Genomic DNA, 20,429 nt, shown 5'->3' with positions numbered 1-20,429 from the left:
ATGTTTTTTAATTTTTTAAATCTTTTCGGTTTATTTAAATATATAATGATTATTTTACATCATAAATTAACCCTCCCACTCCAAAAATAAATCCTGGGTAATTATTTTCATGTATAATTATCTTTTCACTATATAAGAATTAATAACAATGCCAGGAAAATGTTACAATTTTGTTGTCATCTTTTTTTATTTTTCTTCCAACCTGAATCTATTTAATAGATTCGATACTAACTTAATTATTGGGTACTATGAAAAAAAAAATAATTTACGGACTGGCACAAAAGATACATAAATGTATTAACAGTTAAATGGAAAAATACAGTAGATTAATATAGGTGTAAAAATAAATTGTTTTAATTTCGTGAGCACAATATGTTTTAAAACGACCGTTTACAGAGCGCTATATAATTTATTACCGGTAGGGAATCGTTTTTAAAACAAGGATAATTATTTTAAATATAAGTTAAATGTTTTAATGGGCGAATACGAAATTAAAGTAAACAAAAAGACTACTGCATTGGCGTGATAAAAGTCGGTTAAATATTAATTTCTGACTAGTCAGTGGGTGAAGATTTATTTAACTCGTTTTTGAATTAACGAGTTCCTAATGAAACAACAATTAGTTATGCCTATATTGACTTAATATTTACACGTAAGAGAAAATGGATTATAATATAAAGAAAATTTTGGATAATATTTTTCTTTAGACAAGCGTTAATGCTTGTCTATAATAACTGTTTTATCCCTAAAGTAATTTACAGTAGTCTAAACAAAAACAATATTTCTTTAGCAAAATCCATTTACACTTTTTGCTGTTATGAGGTAACTCAGTAGGGAATGTAACTGAATATTCCCCATCGGTATTGGGATAAATGCACTTTGTATATAAAATGACCATTACTGATTTATAGGTTACTGATATCGTAAATTTCAATTTGTAGATGGATCGCTGAGAACGGCATAGACTTTTTTTTTCTAAGTTTTAGAATTTTATCTACGCAAAAAAAAGTTCGTGTTCTTCTACTATTTAATTATTTTACTCAGGGTACCAATAAAAAACAATTTTTTTGTTAAATTTTTACTAACAATAAAACTGAAAAAGAGTAATAGCTTTAATTACGTTATATTTTTGCCAATAAGTCTGAAGATTAGTAACTCGCTTCATAAGATCGTTCACATTTGACAGTAATTTTATACTGTTTATTTATCAAATTTATTTTACATTGAATAATTTCGTTGTATTAACCAATTTTTTTTTTTTCTTTTTTTAAATAATTAAAATGTCACCGGCTTATTTAACCAAACGCGGTCTTTTTTTAAAATTGTCTAATAATCAATCTGAAACAGAAAAAATATTGAATAATAAAATTATCCTGGATGATTCATTAATTTTATGAATTTTTCGGAGCGGAAATACGTAAAGAAAAAAGTCTTTTCACTTAAAATTTTGTATGTATTTTATAAAATAAATTTCCAGTAAGTACAAGTATTGGTTTTGTAAAATACACCTCTATCACAGGTACAATTTTTGCATAAGAACATTAATATCAAAATGAACCTTGGTACAATTCATTTTTTAATATTTCAATAAAAATACAGATTTAGAATTTTAATTTAATTTCTTCATAATTAAATAATCTATATAAAAATTTATGTTTGTCTGTCTGTATGTCTCTTATGCCTTCCTAAACCGTTCATCCGATTGCGATGAAACTTTAGTGAGTTGTGCGCACGCTCGCGAAGGTTTCTGAATTAGTTTGAACCTGCTAGGTGGCGCTGGGTCAAGATATTTCGAAAAATTGTATTTATGGTCCGATTTGGTTCATATTCAGAATATGAATATTAGTTATCTGAAAAGAAATATTTTTGCAAAATCCATACCCGCTAGTTGGCGCCGGTGTCGAGATATTTACGAAACAAACAAATATACAGACTTTTTATTTCTATATATATATATATATAAGGCAATGTTTGTATGTGTGCTGCTAAAGACCAAAAAACTAATGGATCGATTTAATGGCAAAAGGGGAAAAGGGAAAAACGGAAAACAGGGAAAAAGGAAAACGGGAAAGTGTAAAAAGGAAACTGGGAGAGGGTTGATGGAGAAGGGGGAAAGGGAGAAGTTGGTAAGGGAAAAGAGGAAGGAGAATAAGTGTAAGGTAAAATTTGTGAAGTTCCGTAATTTTCAGTTTTTTTAATATTTTTATCAAATTTTCAACTGTGTTCATTTAAACTATCTCTCTCCTCACTCTCTCTCTCTCTCTCTATATATATATATATATATATATAGAGAGAGAGAGAGAGATATATATATATATATATACTCAAATCTAGCAATAGCGAAGCATTGCCGGGTTTGCTAGTATAGAATATCATTAGCCTGAAATGAAATTACGGTGAAATTAAATATGATAATATTAAACAAATATGCCTACTTAAAGATTTGCCATTGAAATATTAATTGTACAAAACAGAATTATTCTCTAACAAATAAATTAATTTAATTAAATTTAAATTGATTAAAATAATCTGATTAAAATGAAATCTTGCAATGCAATGTTAGCGTTAAATTACATTAACTCATTTTGATTGTATTGTATTTCTACAAACAAATATCGAGGATTGAATTTTCTAATACTAAATGAACATGAACCAAATCTGTTTCATTATATGAAAATTAAACCGTCCCTACAATAGTTTACATAAGGATTTAATCTGAATAGAAAAATTTTGCCTAATCCAGAAAATAAATAGTAATTTAAATTGTGTTTATATCATTAAAATTTAGTGTATTTAATAACTGAGATACGCTGTAAAAACCTTCAATTAAAATATTTTATCGTAATTTACCCTTCCGTTGCTTTTTACTTAAAAAAATTGTAATAATTACTTCATTAATCAATGCTCTGAATTGACTTTTAAACAAAAATGTAATAAAATTGTTAATATACGTATTTTTAGAAACGGAGAAACATATTTTACTCGTGAAAATAATGAAAAAAGTTCATATAAACATAGGTCTAAAAACGCTTAGTTTTCGAGTTACGTTTAACGAAAAATTTCGCTCGGATTTCATCTCTTTTAATAAAATGAAGTCGAACTGTAAGTTTGGGACCTAAATTAAGGAGTATAGTTAGTGATACCTTATGTAATTGAGCTGGAAAATAGGTCCTAAATCTGTAACTCCATAGATTCTAAGATATGTAACGTAAAATACAAAATTCGGTTTAACCAAATAATATACTACGTAATATTATTTTAATATTTTATAATTAATAATTAAAGAACCCACTTACCTAGAATTCTTTAATTTATACGTTCAAGCGCTTTCAGGATAAAATTCCATCATCAGGAACTTAAAAATTTGTTATAATTTTAAAAAAAATTAAACATTTTCCGTTACATAAAAAAATGTATTAAATTTGTAAATATAACGGAAATTTGTTTAAATTTTGTTTATAAATTTTATTAACCAATTTTTTTTTTTTTAAATAAACTAAAATGTCACCTGCTTATTTAACCAAACTTGGTTTTTTTTAATTGTCTAATAAAATCTGAAACAGAAAAAATATAGAGTAATAAAATTACCCTCGATGATTCATTAATTTTATGAATTTCTCGGGAACGGAATAAACGTAAAGAAAAATCGTTTCACTTAAAATTTTGTACGTATTTTATAAAATAAATTTCCAGCAGGTACAAGTATTGGTTTTGAAAAATACACCTATCACAGGTATTTGATCATGTAACGGATTAAAATACAGCAGTGGTCGTCATGTGTTTAAAATTATGTCGACTTAATACCCAGTACCCTGTTGCCGTTGTCCGTAACGTACAACGGTGCCGACATTCATAACAACAGGACGTTAAGTCAACATAATTTTAAAACACATGAAGACCATTGTTATATTATATCACGTTACATAAACAAATTAACATGACGATGAAGTTTTAATTTTATTAAGATTATAACATAAATTTTTAAGTTCCTAATGATGGAATTTTATTCTGAAAACGCTTAAATGTATATATAAAAGAATTGTTGGTAAGTGGGTTCTTTAATTATTAATTATATAATCATGTCGACCGGACATGTTTGATAAAATTATTATAAATTAATATTTTAATCAAATTTTAAGAAAATCGATTTGTTCAAGCCTCAGATATAAGGCCAAAAGTAGTGCGAGACACACATATTTTTCACATGTACGGACGTACATACATAGATTTAGTTTTTTTTGGTCTAGATGAACTAGTTAATTCCTATAATGTAAAAATTTGTAAAAAAAAACCCGATCCCCATTTTTGACATTATCACCATACTTTTCCCTTTAAGGTAGCTACTCCAACTGTAAGCGCTGGGAAAGTAACATTATTGAACTAAGGGAGAATTTAAATAGGATATAAAATGAAACTCTCTTCCCCAGTGAGAAATTTTTTTCTCTTTATTGTTATTATCACTACTACTCCCAATATGAACAAAAAAATATTCTTAACTATTCAGATTGATGTACCATACCAATAAATAAATATAAAATGTGTATAAAATTTAATTCCTCGTTGTAAGATATTCTATATGTAAAAACGGGGGAAAAAATTAAAATTACAGTAATTTGGTCGTTTCGAACTAAAAGTTAATTTAAAAAATTATTCTCCACATTACTAAAACAGGTTGAAAAATAATCTTGTTACGATAATACTTGGTGATAGAAAATATAAATTAATTCAATAATTTTCTTCTTGTGCCTTATCCTCTCACTGAACGTTAACTATCATGCTGACAATGATGATTTTATTTACCAGTTGTACTCGACATTCCAAACCACTGTCTAATATTTTTTTAACTATTATGTCCTCCGACTGCCTGGATTACGACGCCCTGCTATTTTTCCCTGTATAACTAGATGTAAGAGTATCTTTTTGGATGTCTCATGATGTCGCCAAAATAGGGTAGTTTCCGGATTTTGACTGTTCCCACAATCTCTAGTTCCTTATTCAACCCAGATTAAAATCGTTTTATTTTTTCCGTCAAATGCACTTTTAGAAGAGCTTATAAATCATCTCGAAGGTTTCAAGCTATCTAATATATGCCTCAGTGAGTGCCTAGGATTCCACCTACGTAAGAGGATAGAGACACGTTACATCGGAGAACTCTTATAAGCAGATTTAATGAATCTGGTAACAGGACCAAATTTTCAATTGGAAAATATCTGATTTAGTCTTCTAAATTCTGCACTTTATTTTCAGACTACGATTGCACCCGTTCATTACTACTACTCCCCAATCACATATAGTTTTTCAATCTTAAGTGCTAAACCCACTGCTAGTAAAATGACTACTCATCTGGTGGTTTTAATGGTCATAAATTAGAAAAATGAGTAAAACTTAAAAAAAACATGCTTTTGAAAATTATTTTGTTTTTATAAACAATTGGCGTTCATTTTTTCAGTAATATTTTTATTGCGTTATATTCTGTATAATCTATTAATGAAAATTCATCCATTGTGAATAGACCATGTAAAAAAATTTAGTTATGTTTTGCAATTCTGTTTTGAAATATAATATCAAAAATCGGATACCTTAAGCATCTAGTGATTGTAGTTGCAGAATTACATTTTGAAATGTATTATTCAAATTTAATTTTGGATTTGGATAATATAAAATTGACATAAAGATAAATAAAAAGGTTCAAAAAAAAATATCCCATATTCCTTAAATATTTAATTTGATGAACTTCAAGGTAATTGGAAAAAAACGTTTACATAAGCAATCAACTAACTCGCCTAATTTTATAGTATATTCATATACATAGTCATTTAAAAAAAAAAACAAAATCAATTCCAGAACACAACACATACTTAATAAACGATTTGGTATGAAGATTTTAGCCCAAAACTTCAAAGAAATGACTTTTTCTTGTAATATAAAACATCAAATAAATGAGAGAAACTGTTCGGATGAAATATTTTATAGGACATGAATCAGAATATTAAAAGACAGAATTGTCAAATTCAGTATAATTTGTATATCCTACGAATTCTAATTATATTTTGCAAGAAAACAATCGCACCTCTGACTTATGTAAGCGAGACGTCGAATCATTTATAAGGTAAAAGAATGCTGAAATGAGGTATCCCTACTCAGTGAAAAAGAGGCATGGTAAGGAATATAGATATGAAGATGGAGATAATAATAAAACTTTTTAATCAAATGATAAAAACTTACAAGGAAAAAATGATAAAGAGTGTCGTAAATTAAATTTTTGTTTGTTGCATTACAGATCTATTAAAAAAAGAGATCTAGGAGATTATTATAAATCTTAAAAAATAGACTGTCTTTTACGGTTGTAATTTTTATTAATTATTTTTTTAATAAACAAAAAAATAAAAAATAAATACGGAAGAAAAAATTGTTCTTTGACTTCATTACGCTTTGATAAGTAGCATTCATTTAATTTTACCTCACCTTTGATAATTATTTTTTTAGACCTAATATAATTAATTCTATTTAATATGCAAACTGCTATCCTAAATCTCATGATCATACGTTTTTTTTTTTTTATATATAAAACAAAATAAAATCCATCAAATAAACATTTAAATATAACCACAATTATTCATGCAGGATTATTTTAATACCTGTCCATACTACAAATAAAAATGATTATGCACGCATAATACCCGGCGATTCAAAAAAAAGCTTCATAACTTTTACAGCATATAAAAGTTTATTGAGATAACTTGCAGATTAGGTTGAAGTCTGATTTCATAGCAAAACATAAAAAGTTTTGACTCACGTAATTCATTATTAACGAATTTGGCCATCAGCGATGTCACCAGTGTTTGTAAAAATGGATACATTTACTAGTGCAGAACGTGCTCGCTGTGCATTTTGGTAACCATTTACAGCTCAACAAAATTTTCGTAGAGAGTACGGTAGGAAGCCTCCTTCTATTAGGCATACAATTTACTCTTGGCACCAAATCTTAGTTGAGACAGCTTGTTCTGTTAAAAAGACAAAATCACCAGGATGTCCATGTTTTGCACGTAGTCCGAAGAAATCAACTCTAACTGCGTCACGTGAGACTGGCATTCCACAAACTACTGTTTGGTCCGTATTACGTATAATATATTACGTACATAATCGTGGTAATATTACGTGGTTCAGTATATTACAGATGAAAAAGTTGCTCGGCTGCAGTTTCGTGTGCAAGTGATGGATATAACTGCAGACAACGATTCATTTTTAGGCAATGTAATTTTTAGTTATAAGTCAAAGATTCATAAGTAAATTATTAGTATTTTATTATTATTATTATTATTATTATTAATTAGTAAGTTTAATTAGTAATTATTCATATGGGAAAAGAATCCTGAAATGAGGTATATGAAAAAGGCGTGGTAAGGAATATAGATATGACGATGGGAGATAGCAAAATTTTTTATTAAAAGGAAAAACTTACAAGGAAAAAATGATAAAGTGTCATAAATTACATTTTATCTTCAAAATTGTCTACTTCCTCAATTAGACGATGATGACCAAGATGAACGCGATTACTATCATTAAGACAGGAGACCACCTCACTTACTGCCCAGATGTCAGAGATTTTCTTGATTCTCGATTCCCAGGTCGGTGGATCGGTCGTGAAGGTTCAATTGCATGACCACCTCGCTCCCCAGATTAGACCCCGCTAGAGTTTTTCTTGTGAAGTTTCATCAAAGATCGGGTTTATGAACCACCTTTGCCTGCTGATCTTGTTAAGACTTCGGATTAACGCCCCAGCTGCAGAGGTAACGCCTGACTTGCTGGCTACACTTTGGAATGAAGTCGATTTCAGGTGGGCTGTATGATGCATTACAAATGGAAGCCGTATCGAATCAAATTGAATGTTGGGTGACAAACTTAATGTATTTTTCTATGAAATGAGGCCTTAACCAAATGTGTAAGTTATCTCAAATAAATTTTTATATGCTTTTAAATTTAAGTCCTTTTTGAATCACAAGGTATTAAAAAAATAAAATAAAATAATTATTTTCTGTAGCTAAAGTATTATTCAAAACTGTTTTTAATTAAAATTTTATTGATATCACAAAATAAATTGAAAATACTATCGATAATTTTTGGAAATACACAGACAAAATATTGTGTATAAAATATTTTATAAATTTTAGTAATTGATACATTTTACGTATTATAATTATAAACTGTACATATTATATTGAATTTAATTTCCCCAGCGTATAGGATAAAGTGATTATTATTCTACTTATATGCTACACATCTCATATTGTTTCAAACAATTCATTGAATAACAAATAACAGGAAGTGCACATTTTACTGGTAATGCAATTCAATTTTGTTCATTAACAGTATTAATAAGCTATTGTAAACTAAAGTAATTAGATAATTAAAATGGGGATAATGATATTGATGTGTCATGATATAGATATGTAAAAATACAATAAGCCTGAAAAATTAATAAAATATAAATTAATTATTAGATTAAATTATATTATGTTTATATTAATCTAAATTACCTGACGATTTTAAAAAAGTTTAACATTGTTCAAAAAATTTTAAGCTCGAAACATGAATTTAAACTTATTACAACATGCAGCATTTATTACAACCTGATGGTTAGAAAATAACTGAAAAAATGGTAAAAAATAACAAAAGAATATTCGGGCGTCTGTTAATTATCTTAAAAAAATTTGCATCGACAAGAATTAAACATTAAAATTAAGACACCTCACTCTCTCTCTCTCTCTCTCTCTCTCTCTCTGTGTGTGTGTGTGTGTGTGTGTGCGCGCGTGTGTGTGTGTGTCCTGACCGAATGATTGACTAACTTATCGAACTTCTTAATCTAGATAATTGAATTTTGAAAGGAACATGGTTTTTGAAACGTAGGCACCCACTAAAGAACAATATTGGAAAACTACGTCTATAAGTAGGTAAAAAGAAAGAAGGCAGTTTTTTATAATCGAAGTCTATATTTCAGAATCCGGAAGTGTTTCAACCGTGAAAATTGTATGAAAACCTTTTTTTTTTTTGAAAAGAAATAGACAATATTTCACCATTTATCAAAAATCCCATTTGGGGAGGATCAAAATTTTAAATCGACGTTCTAAATCTAAACACTATTTAATATTTGTATTGTACATAATAATCATTTTATTTTAGGAGACGATTCCACCAAATTTTTTCCACCGTTCTTTGGTCCAAATACGATGAAAAATATTGTTACTTTGTCACTAAATTAGTTTTTAGACCAATTTAAACGTAAACGAAACTAATTTTCCAATAACCTTACGAAAAAATTAATCTTTAAATTATAGTCGAATTTTAACAAAAATCTAATATTTCTTTTGAAAACTTATTCTACGTACAAATACGAAAATCCACGCGAGCAAAGCTGCTGGCAAATATATATAAATATATATACTTATATAAAATTATAAAAATATATTGATCATATCATTTTAATATGAATTAGTAAAACTACAGCTAAGCCTTGAAAACGGAAGAATAACAAAAAAAATATAGAAATTAATAAAAAACAGTTTTACATGAGGTTATAAATAAAAAGTAAAAATAATTAAAATTTAATTAATTTAGTTATAAAAGATCATGAAACTAAGATAATTGTTGAAATCTGATAGAGACAAAAATGTAAAATTTTATGCTAATGTTAAAAATAAGTTTAAAAATTTTAAAGAAATTCTTTAAATATTTTATGTGGAATAGAGTGGTTCATGATAATGCAACATAGGCAATAAGAAAGCACAGAGGTATTTGAAATGTGGACGGAAAAATCTAGATTTGATAAAACTCCGAATTGATAAAATTTTGTCATGAAAAGATATTAGGAAGAATAGAAGAGGAAAGAGGTTTGTGATTGAATCTCGTAAAGAGAAAGATTAGGTTTTAAAACACATCTTAAGACGCTCAGGTTAGGTTAGTTATAAAAAATCTAGTTATAAAAACATGCATGGAAAGTAAAATAAAAAAAACAGTAGAGAAAATCAACCGCTGGAGTATACGAAACTTAAAAGTACAAGATGTAATAAACATCTTAAGGTTTAAAGATTAGGAGAAAAAAAAATGGTTTATAAATTCCTCGAAAAATTTATACCAACATAAAAATATAAAATGAGAAATTACGTATTTAATTTATGTTTTCTAAGTAATTTTATATTACATTTAAATAATATCTGCAAACGAATTTTTTTAAAATCTATATTTAATTAGTTTTATTTAATAAACCCCTCCCCGCAAAAAAAAAAAATACCGAAACATTTTTTATTTTTCAATTTAATTACCTTACAATCTATAAACATTTATACCATACTTTCCCAACTGTTCAACACTCAGTATAACGCGATTTGTCAAACTCTACAGAATAAGCGGTTATCTTAGTTTTACCTCTTCATTTGAAATGAATCTTCGTCCAGAAAGTAATCTTAATTTTTTTGGGAAGAGGTCATAATCACTGGAAATCAAATCTAGCGAATATGATATATGTGAAAAGCACTTTATAGCTTAAATCATAAGAGTTCTGCAGCAACAGCCCAAGAATCATGTGAAGCTCATTATCATGGCGAAAGATTGTTTTCGTTGGCCAAATGTGGCCGTTTAGTCTGAATAGCAAACTTCAGTCGGTCCAGTAGAGGAGCCTTGTACTCCTTGATGATGTTCTTGCTTGTTTTTGGTAGTCTATGACACAAGAATTCCAGAAAATTTAATCATGACTTTCCCTACAGATAGAATCATTTTTGCGTTCTTTAGCGCAATTTCACTTGCTCCACCACAGGTATGTATGCTGAATCAATTTTTAATCTACTGTTGTTATAAAGCTTTGAAGAAATTCAGCGGAATCGTGTTTAAGTAAAACACTTGAGAAGTGTCCAGTTGAATGCGTTTTCGGTCGAGTTTTAACAAACGTGAAACTAATCGAGTGAAGACTATTTTCATATCCAAAACATCGTGTAAAATATAGTGTACATGATCAATCGAGATGTTTGGATGTCAGTCAGCTTGTGCATTTCAGTCTGCAACTATTTAAGAAGGTATTGTGGATTTCTGTAACAATTTTGCCGCTCATTGCGTTTATTGTGTACCCAAGCATTCATCATTTAGATATACGATCATATTTAAATTTTTCAGTTCTTTTTTTTACTATCGAAAACGAAAGAGGAAGACTCACACAGCTTTAACGATAGTTTAGGTAAATTTCTTATTTATTAGAAGTCTCCGAATGATTAAAAAGTAAATACAATTAGCAAATTGTAAATTAAATTTATCTCTTAAATTTTTAAGTACTCATTTCCAACTTAAATTTTGTTACAGTAATGAATTATATTAAATATGAATACTTGTTAAATACATTTACCTTTACAACACATCATGCTAGTTTTTTAAAATTTGTTCTTATTTTATCTAAGTTTTTTCACAATTTTATTTTTTAATTACATTGTGTTAATATAAATTTGATTTTTTTTGGGGTTAAAGAGTTTTTTCTTCTTAAAAGAAATAATTACGAAGAGATAGCTAATAATTAATTTTGTGTTTAATAATATTTTACCTCTCTGTTTATTATTTTACTAAGATTACTAAGTAGTTTTACTTGTTTTACTGATAATATTATTTTATGTTATCTTAATACTCCAACTTTCTAGCTGAAGATGTTTTTTTAAATTAAGCTATAAAACGTGTGGTTATCAAATATTATCAATTACATAGTGTAATTATTTTTTTGTAAATAATTTATATTAAAAAGGGAAATATTGAAAATAAAGCATTATTTTTTTTTTTTATTAAAAATATAGTAATTTATTATTAATAATATTTTTATTAAACGTTTAATAAATTACTTTAAAAAATAAGACTTCAAAAATATTTTGTTTTAATGATAAATTCTGAACCAGATAAATTAGGATGTACATAATAAATACAATTATCTTAAAATATTATTTGATCGAGATAGATTTGTGTGGGTTTTAGCGTGTAATATCACCAGAAAAAAATAATTTCTTTAGATATTTAACCAATTGGAACTTTGAATAAATAAATCTACGTTATGTAGTTTCTTTTCTAGTTTAAATTAATAAAAAGTAATTCCAAAATATATTTAAAACCTTTATAATAGATTTTAATTGGAAAAATTAACTAAGACATACTTGCATTTTTCTTTCAAAAAATTAAGTCAAAAATAATGTATTTTTACAAAAATGTATATTCCGGATAAGCTACTTTAAATTTACTGTAATCATAAACATTTTTATGTTACAATACTCAATAATTAAATATAAATATCTTTCTTACCATAATGAATTAAATTACATATGTATTATAATTTCTCTTATATAGTTTTAATTACATAAAATCTTGTTTTAATACCATAAAATCGTAAGGATATAAACAATATTTATGAATGTTATTAAAAAAAAAAAATAATAATAATATCGTTATTCATACATTTATTCCCATGCTTAAATATATGCTGGTCAAACTACTGGTTTCCCGCACAATTGCATCATAAATAAATTTAAAACAATGGTTTTTCTTTTAAAACGAAATTGCTCTAAAAGATAGAAAATAAATTTTCAGCGATTATAAGATAATCAAAATAATTTCCAGCATTTGTAAAAAGAAAACCTTTGTGCGCTTATAAAATATTACTTAGTCTTATCATTACTTATAGTCTTATCATAGTCATATCTTACTTAGTTTACATTTTTACCTTTATGGATTCTCACAAAACACCTGTTCGAATTATTCAGTAATATTTTATAAACGACAATGGTTTTGTTTTTACAAACGTCGAAGAATATTTTGATTATCGTATAATCACTGAAAAATTATTTCCTACTTTTTAGAGCAATTTCGATTTAAAAGATAACCATTGTTTTACATTTATTTATTTATTTTTTACTTGTTAGTCTCTCGCCCGCACTTTTTCAGTTAAATACTAACAATTCATTATAATCTTTTCACAAAATAATTCATTTACTTACAACAACAAAACGATTTGTCGTCGTAACAAAATCAGATAACTTAGAGTAACGATAGTTTATAGCAACAAATCCATTTTGTTATCGTAACAAAATCGTTTCGCTGCCACAACAAACCCTTAGTTACCAAAACATATGATTTGTTAACCGTGTGTAAACAAAGAAATATGTTTTCTCAATGTCCGCCATACTGGATTTAGAACGTGCTATATTATATTGTCATCAGAACCAAAGCTGTTTGCAGAATTTCAGCTCGATTGGATAACGGGAAGTGTGTCATATTCAAATTTCTAAATTTGACCTATACAGAATTTAAAACATTAGAAAACCATTGAAAAAGAAAAACTGTATTTGAATTTAGTTAAAATTCCAAAAAAATTATCTTTTAAGAAAAATCTTAAAATTTTTATTTCTTTTAATTCTTGTCTCCTAATCCTTTTAATAAACACATCTGTAGTTCTTCATAAATACCTGAAAATCTGTCCCTGGAATTTGAAGAGACGGCACACACTTTTTACCAAAATTGTTTACAATTTTATTTATTTCAATTTTCTTAAATGCATTTTCAACCAGTAAATCTTAAAAAGTAGTTTGCCTTAAAGCGTATTAACCTGTGTTACTCGAAAAAAATGGAAGAAAGAAAAAAGTTAATAAATTTTTTTTCTTAAAAAAAAAATATATATAAATATATATATATGTAGAATCAATATACAGATATATATATATATATTTATATATATGTATGTGTGTGTGTGTGTGTGCGGGCGTCCAGATACAATTTACAGAGAAAATGTTATGTATACGCTTGGTTGACGATAACGTTTATTAAAAAAGAAGCTGACAACACAGTTGTAGGACATCTCCGTTCATGCGGATTTTTTCTGATTCACGACTTACACACACATATACACACAAAACTTAATTAAAAATATTTATAATTTTATTTAAATATAATATTTTTGTTAATTTAATTCAATGATTCTAACTAAACCGCGCGCGCATACCTTATTTCAATAGCGCGATTGTGGCGGTACTAGCGACCTCTTTAAATACTTTTTACACTTTCGGTTTTATTCATTTATTTAATTCTACTGCCACCTCTGACGTCACAAAATAGCAGAGGACTATAGTATCTGTATGTCAGTGCTAGACTAGAGCTCCTTGTGGTGAGAGTGGAATACAGTATACGCACTGATCCACTAGTTTATTTATAGCAATTTTTTGGGGTGGGGGTGCGATTTTGCAAAAGTTTTTTTTTAAATTATTATTATCTTTTTATTCTTAACAAATTTTCCTAAGAAAATTAAGACCTTAATAGGCGAAATCTCGAAATACTAAAGGTTAACTTGCTCCGTAGCCTCACTCTCTTGACATTTCAGTTGAAAATGTAATGGCATCAACGCTCCATATATAGAAGTAATCTGACCAATTTTGGTCAAAATCGGTCGAGTAGTTTTGGAGACATAAGGTGATTTAGAGTGCGACACCGAACACACACACACACACACACACATATGAATTTCCAGAAAATTTCCGGTTTTTTGGTTTCCTTAGGTGTTGAAACCTAAAGATCCGATGATATGCCCAAGTTTGGCCCGATTTCAATACTATCTCTTTTAAAGCTACAGCTCTGCCATAGCGCTAGACGGGAAAGTAAATGTGAAAAAAAAAATTATAAATATAAAAAAATATCACTTTCCAATCTATCAAAAATATGAAACATCAAAAATGAAATTTTGAGTCAGTTAATTTGATTTTAAAAAATGAAGCTCCTCCAGATTTATATTTTATTTTTTTAAATTCCTTTTGCTTAAACTATATCCCAAGCTCCTCTTATACAACTGAATTTAATCACCGAAGAAAAACGTAGAATATCCTTCTTTAAATCTTTACTATATGCCCGATAATGCAGTTATCTTAATAGATTTTGAATATAAAATCTTCTACAAAGATCAGTAACTTTTGAAGTAAATAAATCATTCATTTCAACCCAGCTATTGCTGAGTTTTAAGTGAACACACATATAAGAAGATATTGATTGATATTTTGCTTCAAATAAAGATATTTCTGAAAAAGTTTAAATTATTATTAGAGTATGTATTTTTTTTTTTTAAATCGGCATGCGTTTTTAGATAAAAATATCTAATTGTGGTTGATGTTGATATGTGTAATTCTATAGTTGTAGAGGAATGCTTGAAAATCCCTTAATTATCAAACTTGTATGGATATAACTTCAATTCCATCAGAACAACTGAATCACAAATAATTTACCTTTATCTCACTTCATGTTCATTGTGTATAATATCTCTCTTTCACCTCAAAATTAAATACGTATGATCACATTACACTGATGAAATCTAGTGGAATATCAAGGTAAAACTGAAGTTTTGAGAGTATAAGTTCTGAATTCTCTGTTTTAGAGATGTCTTAGCGGTTAATTCAAAGTTAAAGTTTGCTCCCTTATTATATTGATTTATGATGTTTATGTTTATGAATGAACTAAAAGCGGATTAAGTTATTTTAATTAAAATTTCTGACAGTAATTACGATTCAAATTTATCCCTTTTATAGATCTAAACATTGATCTCTTTTATTTTAGCAAAATGCGGTACCGTATATTAGGTTGTTTATTAATTTAAGTCATTGTAATTTTATTAATTTCCAACAAATTTTCAAAGGTTTTATTTTTAAAACTTGTTTGTATAACTCTGAATAAACATATCCGTTTTTTCACTGCCTTTTATATTTAATTTTCTTTTTATCAAAAGAACTGAAAAGCTAAAGAACTCCATCCTTTTTTGGCTAAATTTTAAATAAACGAAAATTGTAATTACACCTTACATGTTAAGAGAAAATTTCATTAAAACTAATGTGTTTTTTATTAGTTACTTAATAACGATATATTTTAGAAACTTAAAAAACTTAAAAGTCATGTTTGAAATTATTTAAAAATATTTCAGACATCATTAGTCCTTTTAATTAAGATATTTTTGGCGTATCATAAATTTTTATTGAATGAAAATTCAACCAATCCTTCAAATATGTTGTATAGTGACAAGGAAATTTCCTTCCAAATGAAAATTAATTCCCGATTTCTAATAATACCGTTTGAATAGCACTATATATTTTGAACAGTATATAAATTAACTAGATATTTAAATCATTGCTCCAAATAATTTAATAAAATTAAATTTTTATATAATTAAATTAAAAAACATTAACATAAAACCAATTTTTAGTATTTTCCATGTTAAAATCTGCCTAGGAACAATACAAGTAATATACTAATAAACAATAATAATATAACACTAAAGTTTGTGTCACTAACGAATAACCTCGAGTAGGGGAAGTAATGTATTAATATACATTACTCTACCTGTCCTAACAAAGAAAATGACCGTCAGGGCGCGGACGCTCTGTTTTCTAGGGCCAGAAACAGATGGAGGGAGCTGGTGCCTGACGAAACCCCAGATTCAATATGGCAGAACTGCAACTTGCTTACAAAAATTGAGAGGAGGAAAGAGCCCGGGTCCGGACGGTATAGCGGCCGAACTTATAAAGATAGTGGTTGAGGTCATCCTACTGACAGTCCTGGGTCTGTTCAATGATGTCCTTATACATGAGCACATCCCCTGTAAAAGGAAGAGAGCTCGACTTCTCCTTCTCATAGAGGAGGGAAGGTTCATCAGGAGGGAAGGGGACCCAATCAGGTCCTCTATGAAGAGGACCTGATGGGGTATCGTTAAAGTGGTTCTAATTGATGTTAGCTGGCAGACTAATGAGAGAATAGGAACAAAAGGGAGGTTTCTCCCTTGGTTTCGGACGGTCCTGAAGCTAAAGTCCATGGAAGGATTAGTGGGAATACTGGACAGGACGGGGAAGGGACAGTCTGCATATGGTGGTGGTTGAGGCGCTTGGGTCGCTACTAACGATGATATGTAGGAACTCCTGGAACCGTTCTCTCAGTTAGATGTCAGAAGATTCTGCTGTCAAGGAATGGGGTTGATGTCGTCTTCCGCGGTCTTCCGTCTTCCGCTTCCGTCTGCCCAGCGGCGCCAATGGATTTAGGGAGACCACCAGCAGTATGCTTCTACTAGTGGTGTCCCAGGTTGTGTAACAAACCACGACAGATGAAGGCAATAGGGAAGAAACAGAGCCACGGAGATATGGAGGTTCCGATAGTTACAGTTTTGCCAGATCGCATGAGGATGGCGGAATAGGGAGAGCCTGCACATGGAGGTAGTTTGGGGCCCTCAGGTTACTGTTGAAACCTCACACACGCAGTAGTGCAGTTGCTGGGCGTCTGTGCGCACATTTTTCCTCCTACTGCGTACAAAAAAAAAAAAAAAATGGTATCGATATAATCTCAACCCTAACCTTTATCATTGCCCTAAACAATACTTAATCTCCAAGGACGAAAATATGAATTGTTGTTAATATGAAACATTAAACGATTTAGGTTGTAGTCATAAAAGTCAAGACAGTAGGGTGGTAAAGTTATTAAGTCCAAAGCATTTTCGTTGACAATAAATTGTAGTTAAATAGTTCAATATGTAATCGCTTGAGGGTACATTTTAGACAACAATACAGCTACTTTTATCTAAAATTTGAAGTGTTTTGAAAAAAAAAAATAAAAACTTAACCGAGTCTCAAATGTCAGGTTCATTTTTTTGCTCTTTTTGACGTATTGCACGTGCAATTTAACTACGGAATTGTTGTCTACAATATCTCAATTTTTGGGTTCAAACTTTTTCTACTGAAATTATTTTCTAAAGTGATTTTCATCGAAGCAATATGCAGTTTTCGACAGTCACTCGGGTCATTTTATTTTTTCAATTTTCCTCCCTTTTATCCCCTTTCGATTCATGTTACTTTCTTGTTAGAAACATTCGTTTTCATCCGTTACATCAACAAGCCAAGTTACGGCGGTAAGAGTTTTTCTGAAATTAATGTTTAATGCTTCTGATTTATTGTTGTAATTCAGAAGATGAATGCAATTTTAGTAAACAATGTGCAAACCAAAAAGGGTTTTGTCTTAGAAAGTTTATATCATAGTCGTATCTTTTTTTAATGCACCAGATTTTAAGAATCATTCGTGTTACTGGTGGAAGTACAAAAAAGGAAAACTATTTTTTTTTTGCTTTTAATCGGTGGGGTATTATTTTAAATGAAATTTTATACAATTTATTTAATAAAATAGAATAATTATTGATCAGTAGTTTGTATTAAATAAAATTTAATAATAAGATAAATTTTTTTGTTTAATACATATAATAAAAATTCAATAATTTTTTTTTTTTAAAGTAAATACAGAATATTTAATAGGTACGAAATAAAGAATTACCTGAATCCAAAATGGTAAATAAAATCCAGAACAACATAACAAAGCTGCTACAAGTGATAAAAATGCCCAACATATGCCGATACTAGTTAGTGAAGTCGCCATATTGAATCTGTTATAACAAAAAAATAGTTATTATTAGCAACGTACAAACACTCAGCATCTCACTGACTAAATCATTTTATGACACACCAATAGAATTCGTTAGGAAAAAAACAAACAAAGGAATAGAATTTCTTTAATAAACAATATAAATTATATTCATTTTTAAAACAAAATATCAGTATTCAACAAAGTTCAAAAAGTTCACATAATATTTGCGATATTCTAACACTTTCATTTAATAAAATTAAAACAGACTAGCTTTAGATTTAAATTATACAAAGAAGTAATAAAAAAGAAATCAAGAGTTATATTACCATATTTAATGAAAAATTTCTCTTTGGTTTAAGAATCAATGGTTTTAATTATGTTTAAATAAAATTTGCATTTGCAAATTTTATGTAAATATGAACCATTTTGTTAGCTGCAATTTTAAAAATGTCTCTTACATTTTCTTTTTATTTATTCATTCAGTTCTATCGTGTATTTATGCTAGTCAATTTTACAAAATTTAAATAATATTATATTTTTAAATGTTTAAACAAACATAAAAAATTAAATGTAGCTAATAGATACACATGCATGTATGCGCGCGCGCACATATCCACACAAATAGCTCAAGACCACATCCAAAAAAATATCAAATAAAATAAAGATTTTTTTTACCAGGATAAATCTGAACTAGTTTATTCGTAGTATGTAAGATTGTTATTACGTCCTCTACGCATGACTGAACTACGCATGCCCCTTGTTTCAGAATAGGAAAAGCTTTTAACTGTGATACTGAATAATTTTATAATGACTGTTATATTGATTTTATATCCTTTTCGCTTATCATATTAAGGTATACCTTTTCTAGATAAATCTTTCCCTGTAGGGTAGCATACTCTATAAGAAGTGTATACGATTATATATAAAGTGTATTGATGAAGATGCATTACGTTTTACTCCGAGCATTTCTACATGCACTTTATCAATCCATATTTAATCTATTATAACAAAGACATATTCTACTTTGAATGCATGTGCATAGTTTACATGTATTAAATATAAAGGCACGAAATACTGCTACGAATGCATTGTGTGTATTTGTGTGTATGCGCGTGTGCGTGCTTGTATGTTTTAAAAATATAAATTAATACTGGTGTAATGCTTTCCAAATGTACATTTATGCAGTATCTATTTAATCAATGTATAAAAAGTATTATCTTTACAGCATATTCCTACCTAATATCAACATAAGAGAAGATAATTAATAGTTAAAAATGAATAAAGATTTGGTAACAAATAATTATCATTGTGACCGTAAGGGATTTTTGAACTCTACATCTATCGAGCCCCCTCCATGGTTCCCAAAAAGGGCGCCAACACATCCAGGACATGACCTGGACTGGCAAACGTGGGTGACTTTAAACCCGCTTCGAACTGGGGTTGCACCAACCAGAGTTAACCGCGGTAGATGGCGTCAAATAGAGTCTAACGACCTGAACTGCGAGTGCGGTGAGATTCAAGACTCTGAACATCTTCTAAAGTCCACCCTCTGCCCAACCAAATGCACACTAGAAGATCTGTGGCAAGGAAATCCTTCTGGTGTTTCGGTGGCACAATACTGGTCGCAAAGGTTTTAATGTTTCATCACTCGGACACGAAAAAGGAAAGTAAATTGTGACTATCAGATTTTGGTCTGTTTAATATTTTTATTTTATTTTTACTTCCTTGTACGACGCAAAGAAAATACTGTGATGGCGAAAAATGTCGATTTTCAGATTTTAACGGAAATATCTATTTTACCTTCCCTGAATCCATTTTGATTAGTTTCGGCGTGACGTCTGTACGTACGCATGTATGTATGTATCTATCTTGCATAACTCAAAAATATTAGCCGTAGGATGTTGAAATTTTGAATTTAGGGCTGTTTAATATCTAGTAGTCCCCTTTTGATTACAATCCAATCAACTGAATCAAAAGTGACTTTA

At 28.7% G+C, this 20,429-nt stretch overlaps 1 protein-coding gene across 1 annotated transcript in view; it reads right to left on the bottom strand.

Moving 5' to 3' along the window:
- The window catches only part of LOC142330555 (LHFPL tetraspan subfamily member 6 protein-like), a 347,661-nt gene extending 329,205 nt beyond the window's left edge, over positions 1 to 18,456 (bottom strand). The window contains exon 1 of the mRNA XM_075375905.1: positions 18,355 to 18,456. Within this exon, the coding sequence (XP_075232020.1) occupies positions 18,355 to 18,456 (102 nt within the window). The remainder of the gene's footprint in view (positions 1 to 18,354) is intronic.
- Positions 18,457 to 20,429: the final 1,973 nt, after the last annotated feature.

The sequence above is a fragment of the Lycorma delicatula genome, chromosome 9 (assembly GCF_047948215.1).
Source record: "Lycorma delicatula isolate Av1 chromosome 9, ASM4794821v1, whole genome shotgun sequence".
NCBI classification, from domain to species: domain Eukaryota; kingdom Metazoa; phylum Arthropoda; class Insecta; order Hemiptera; family Fulgoridae; genus Lycorma; species Lycorma delicatula.
The sequence above is the reverse complement of the archived record's forward strand: the minus strand, read 5'-3'. Positions and strand labels throughout refer to the sequence as shown.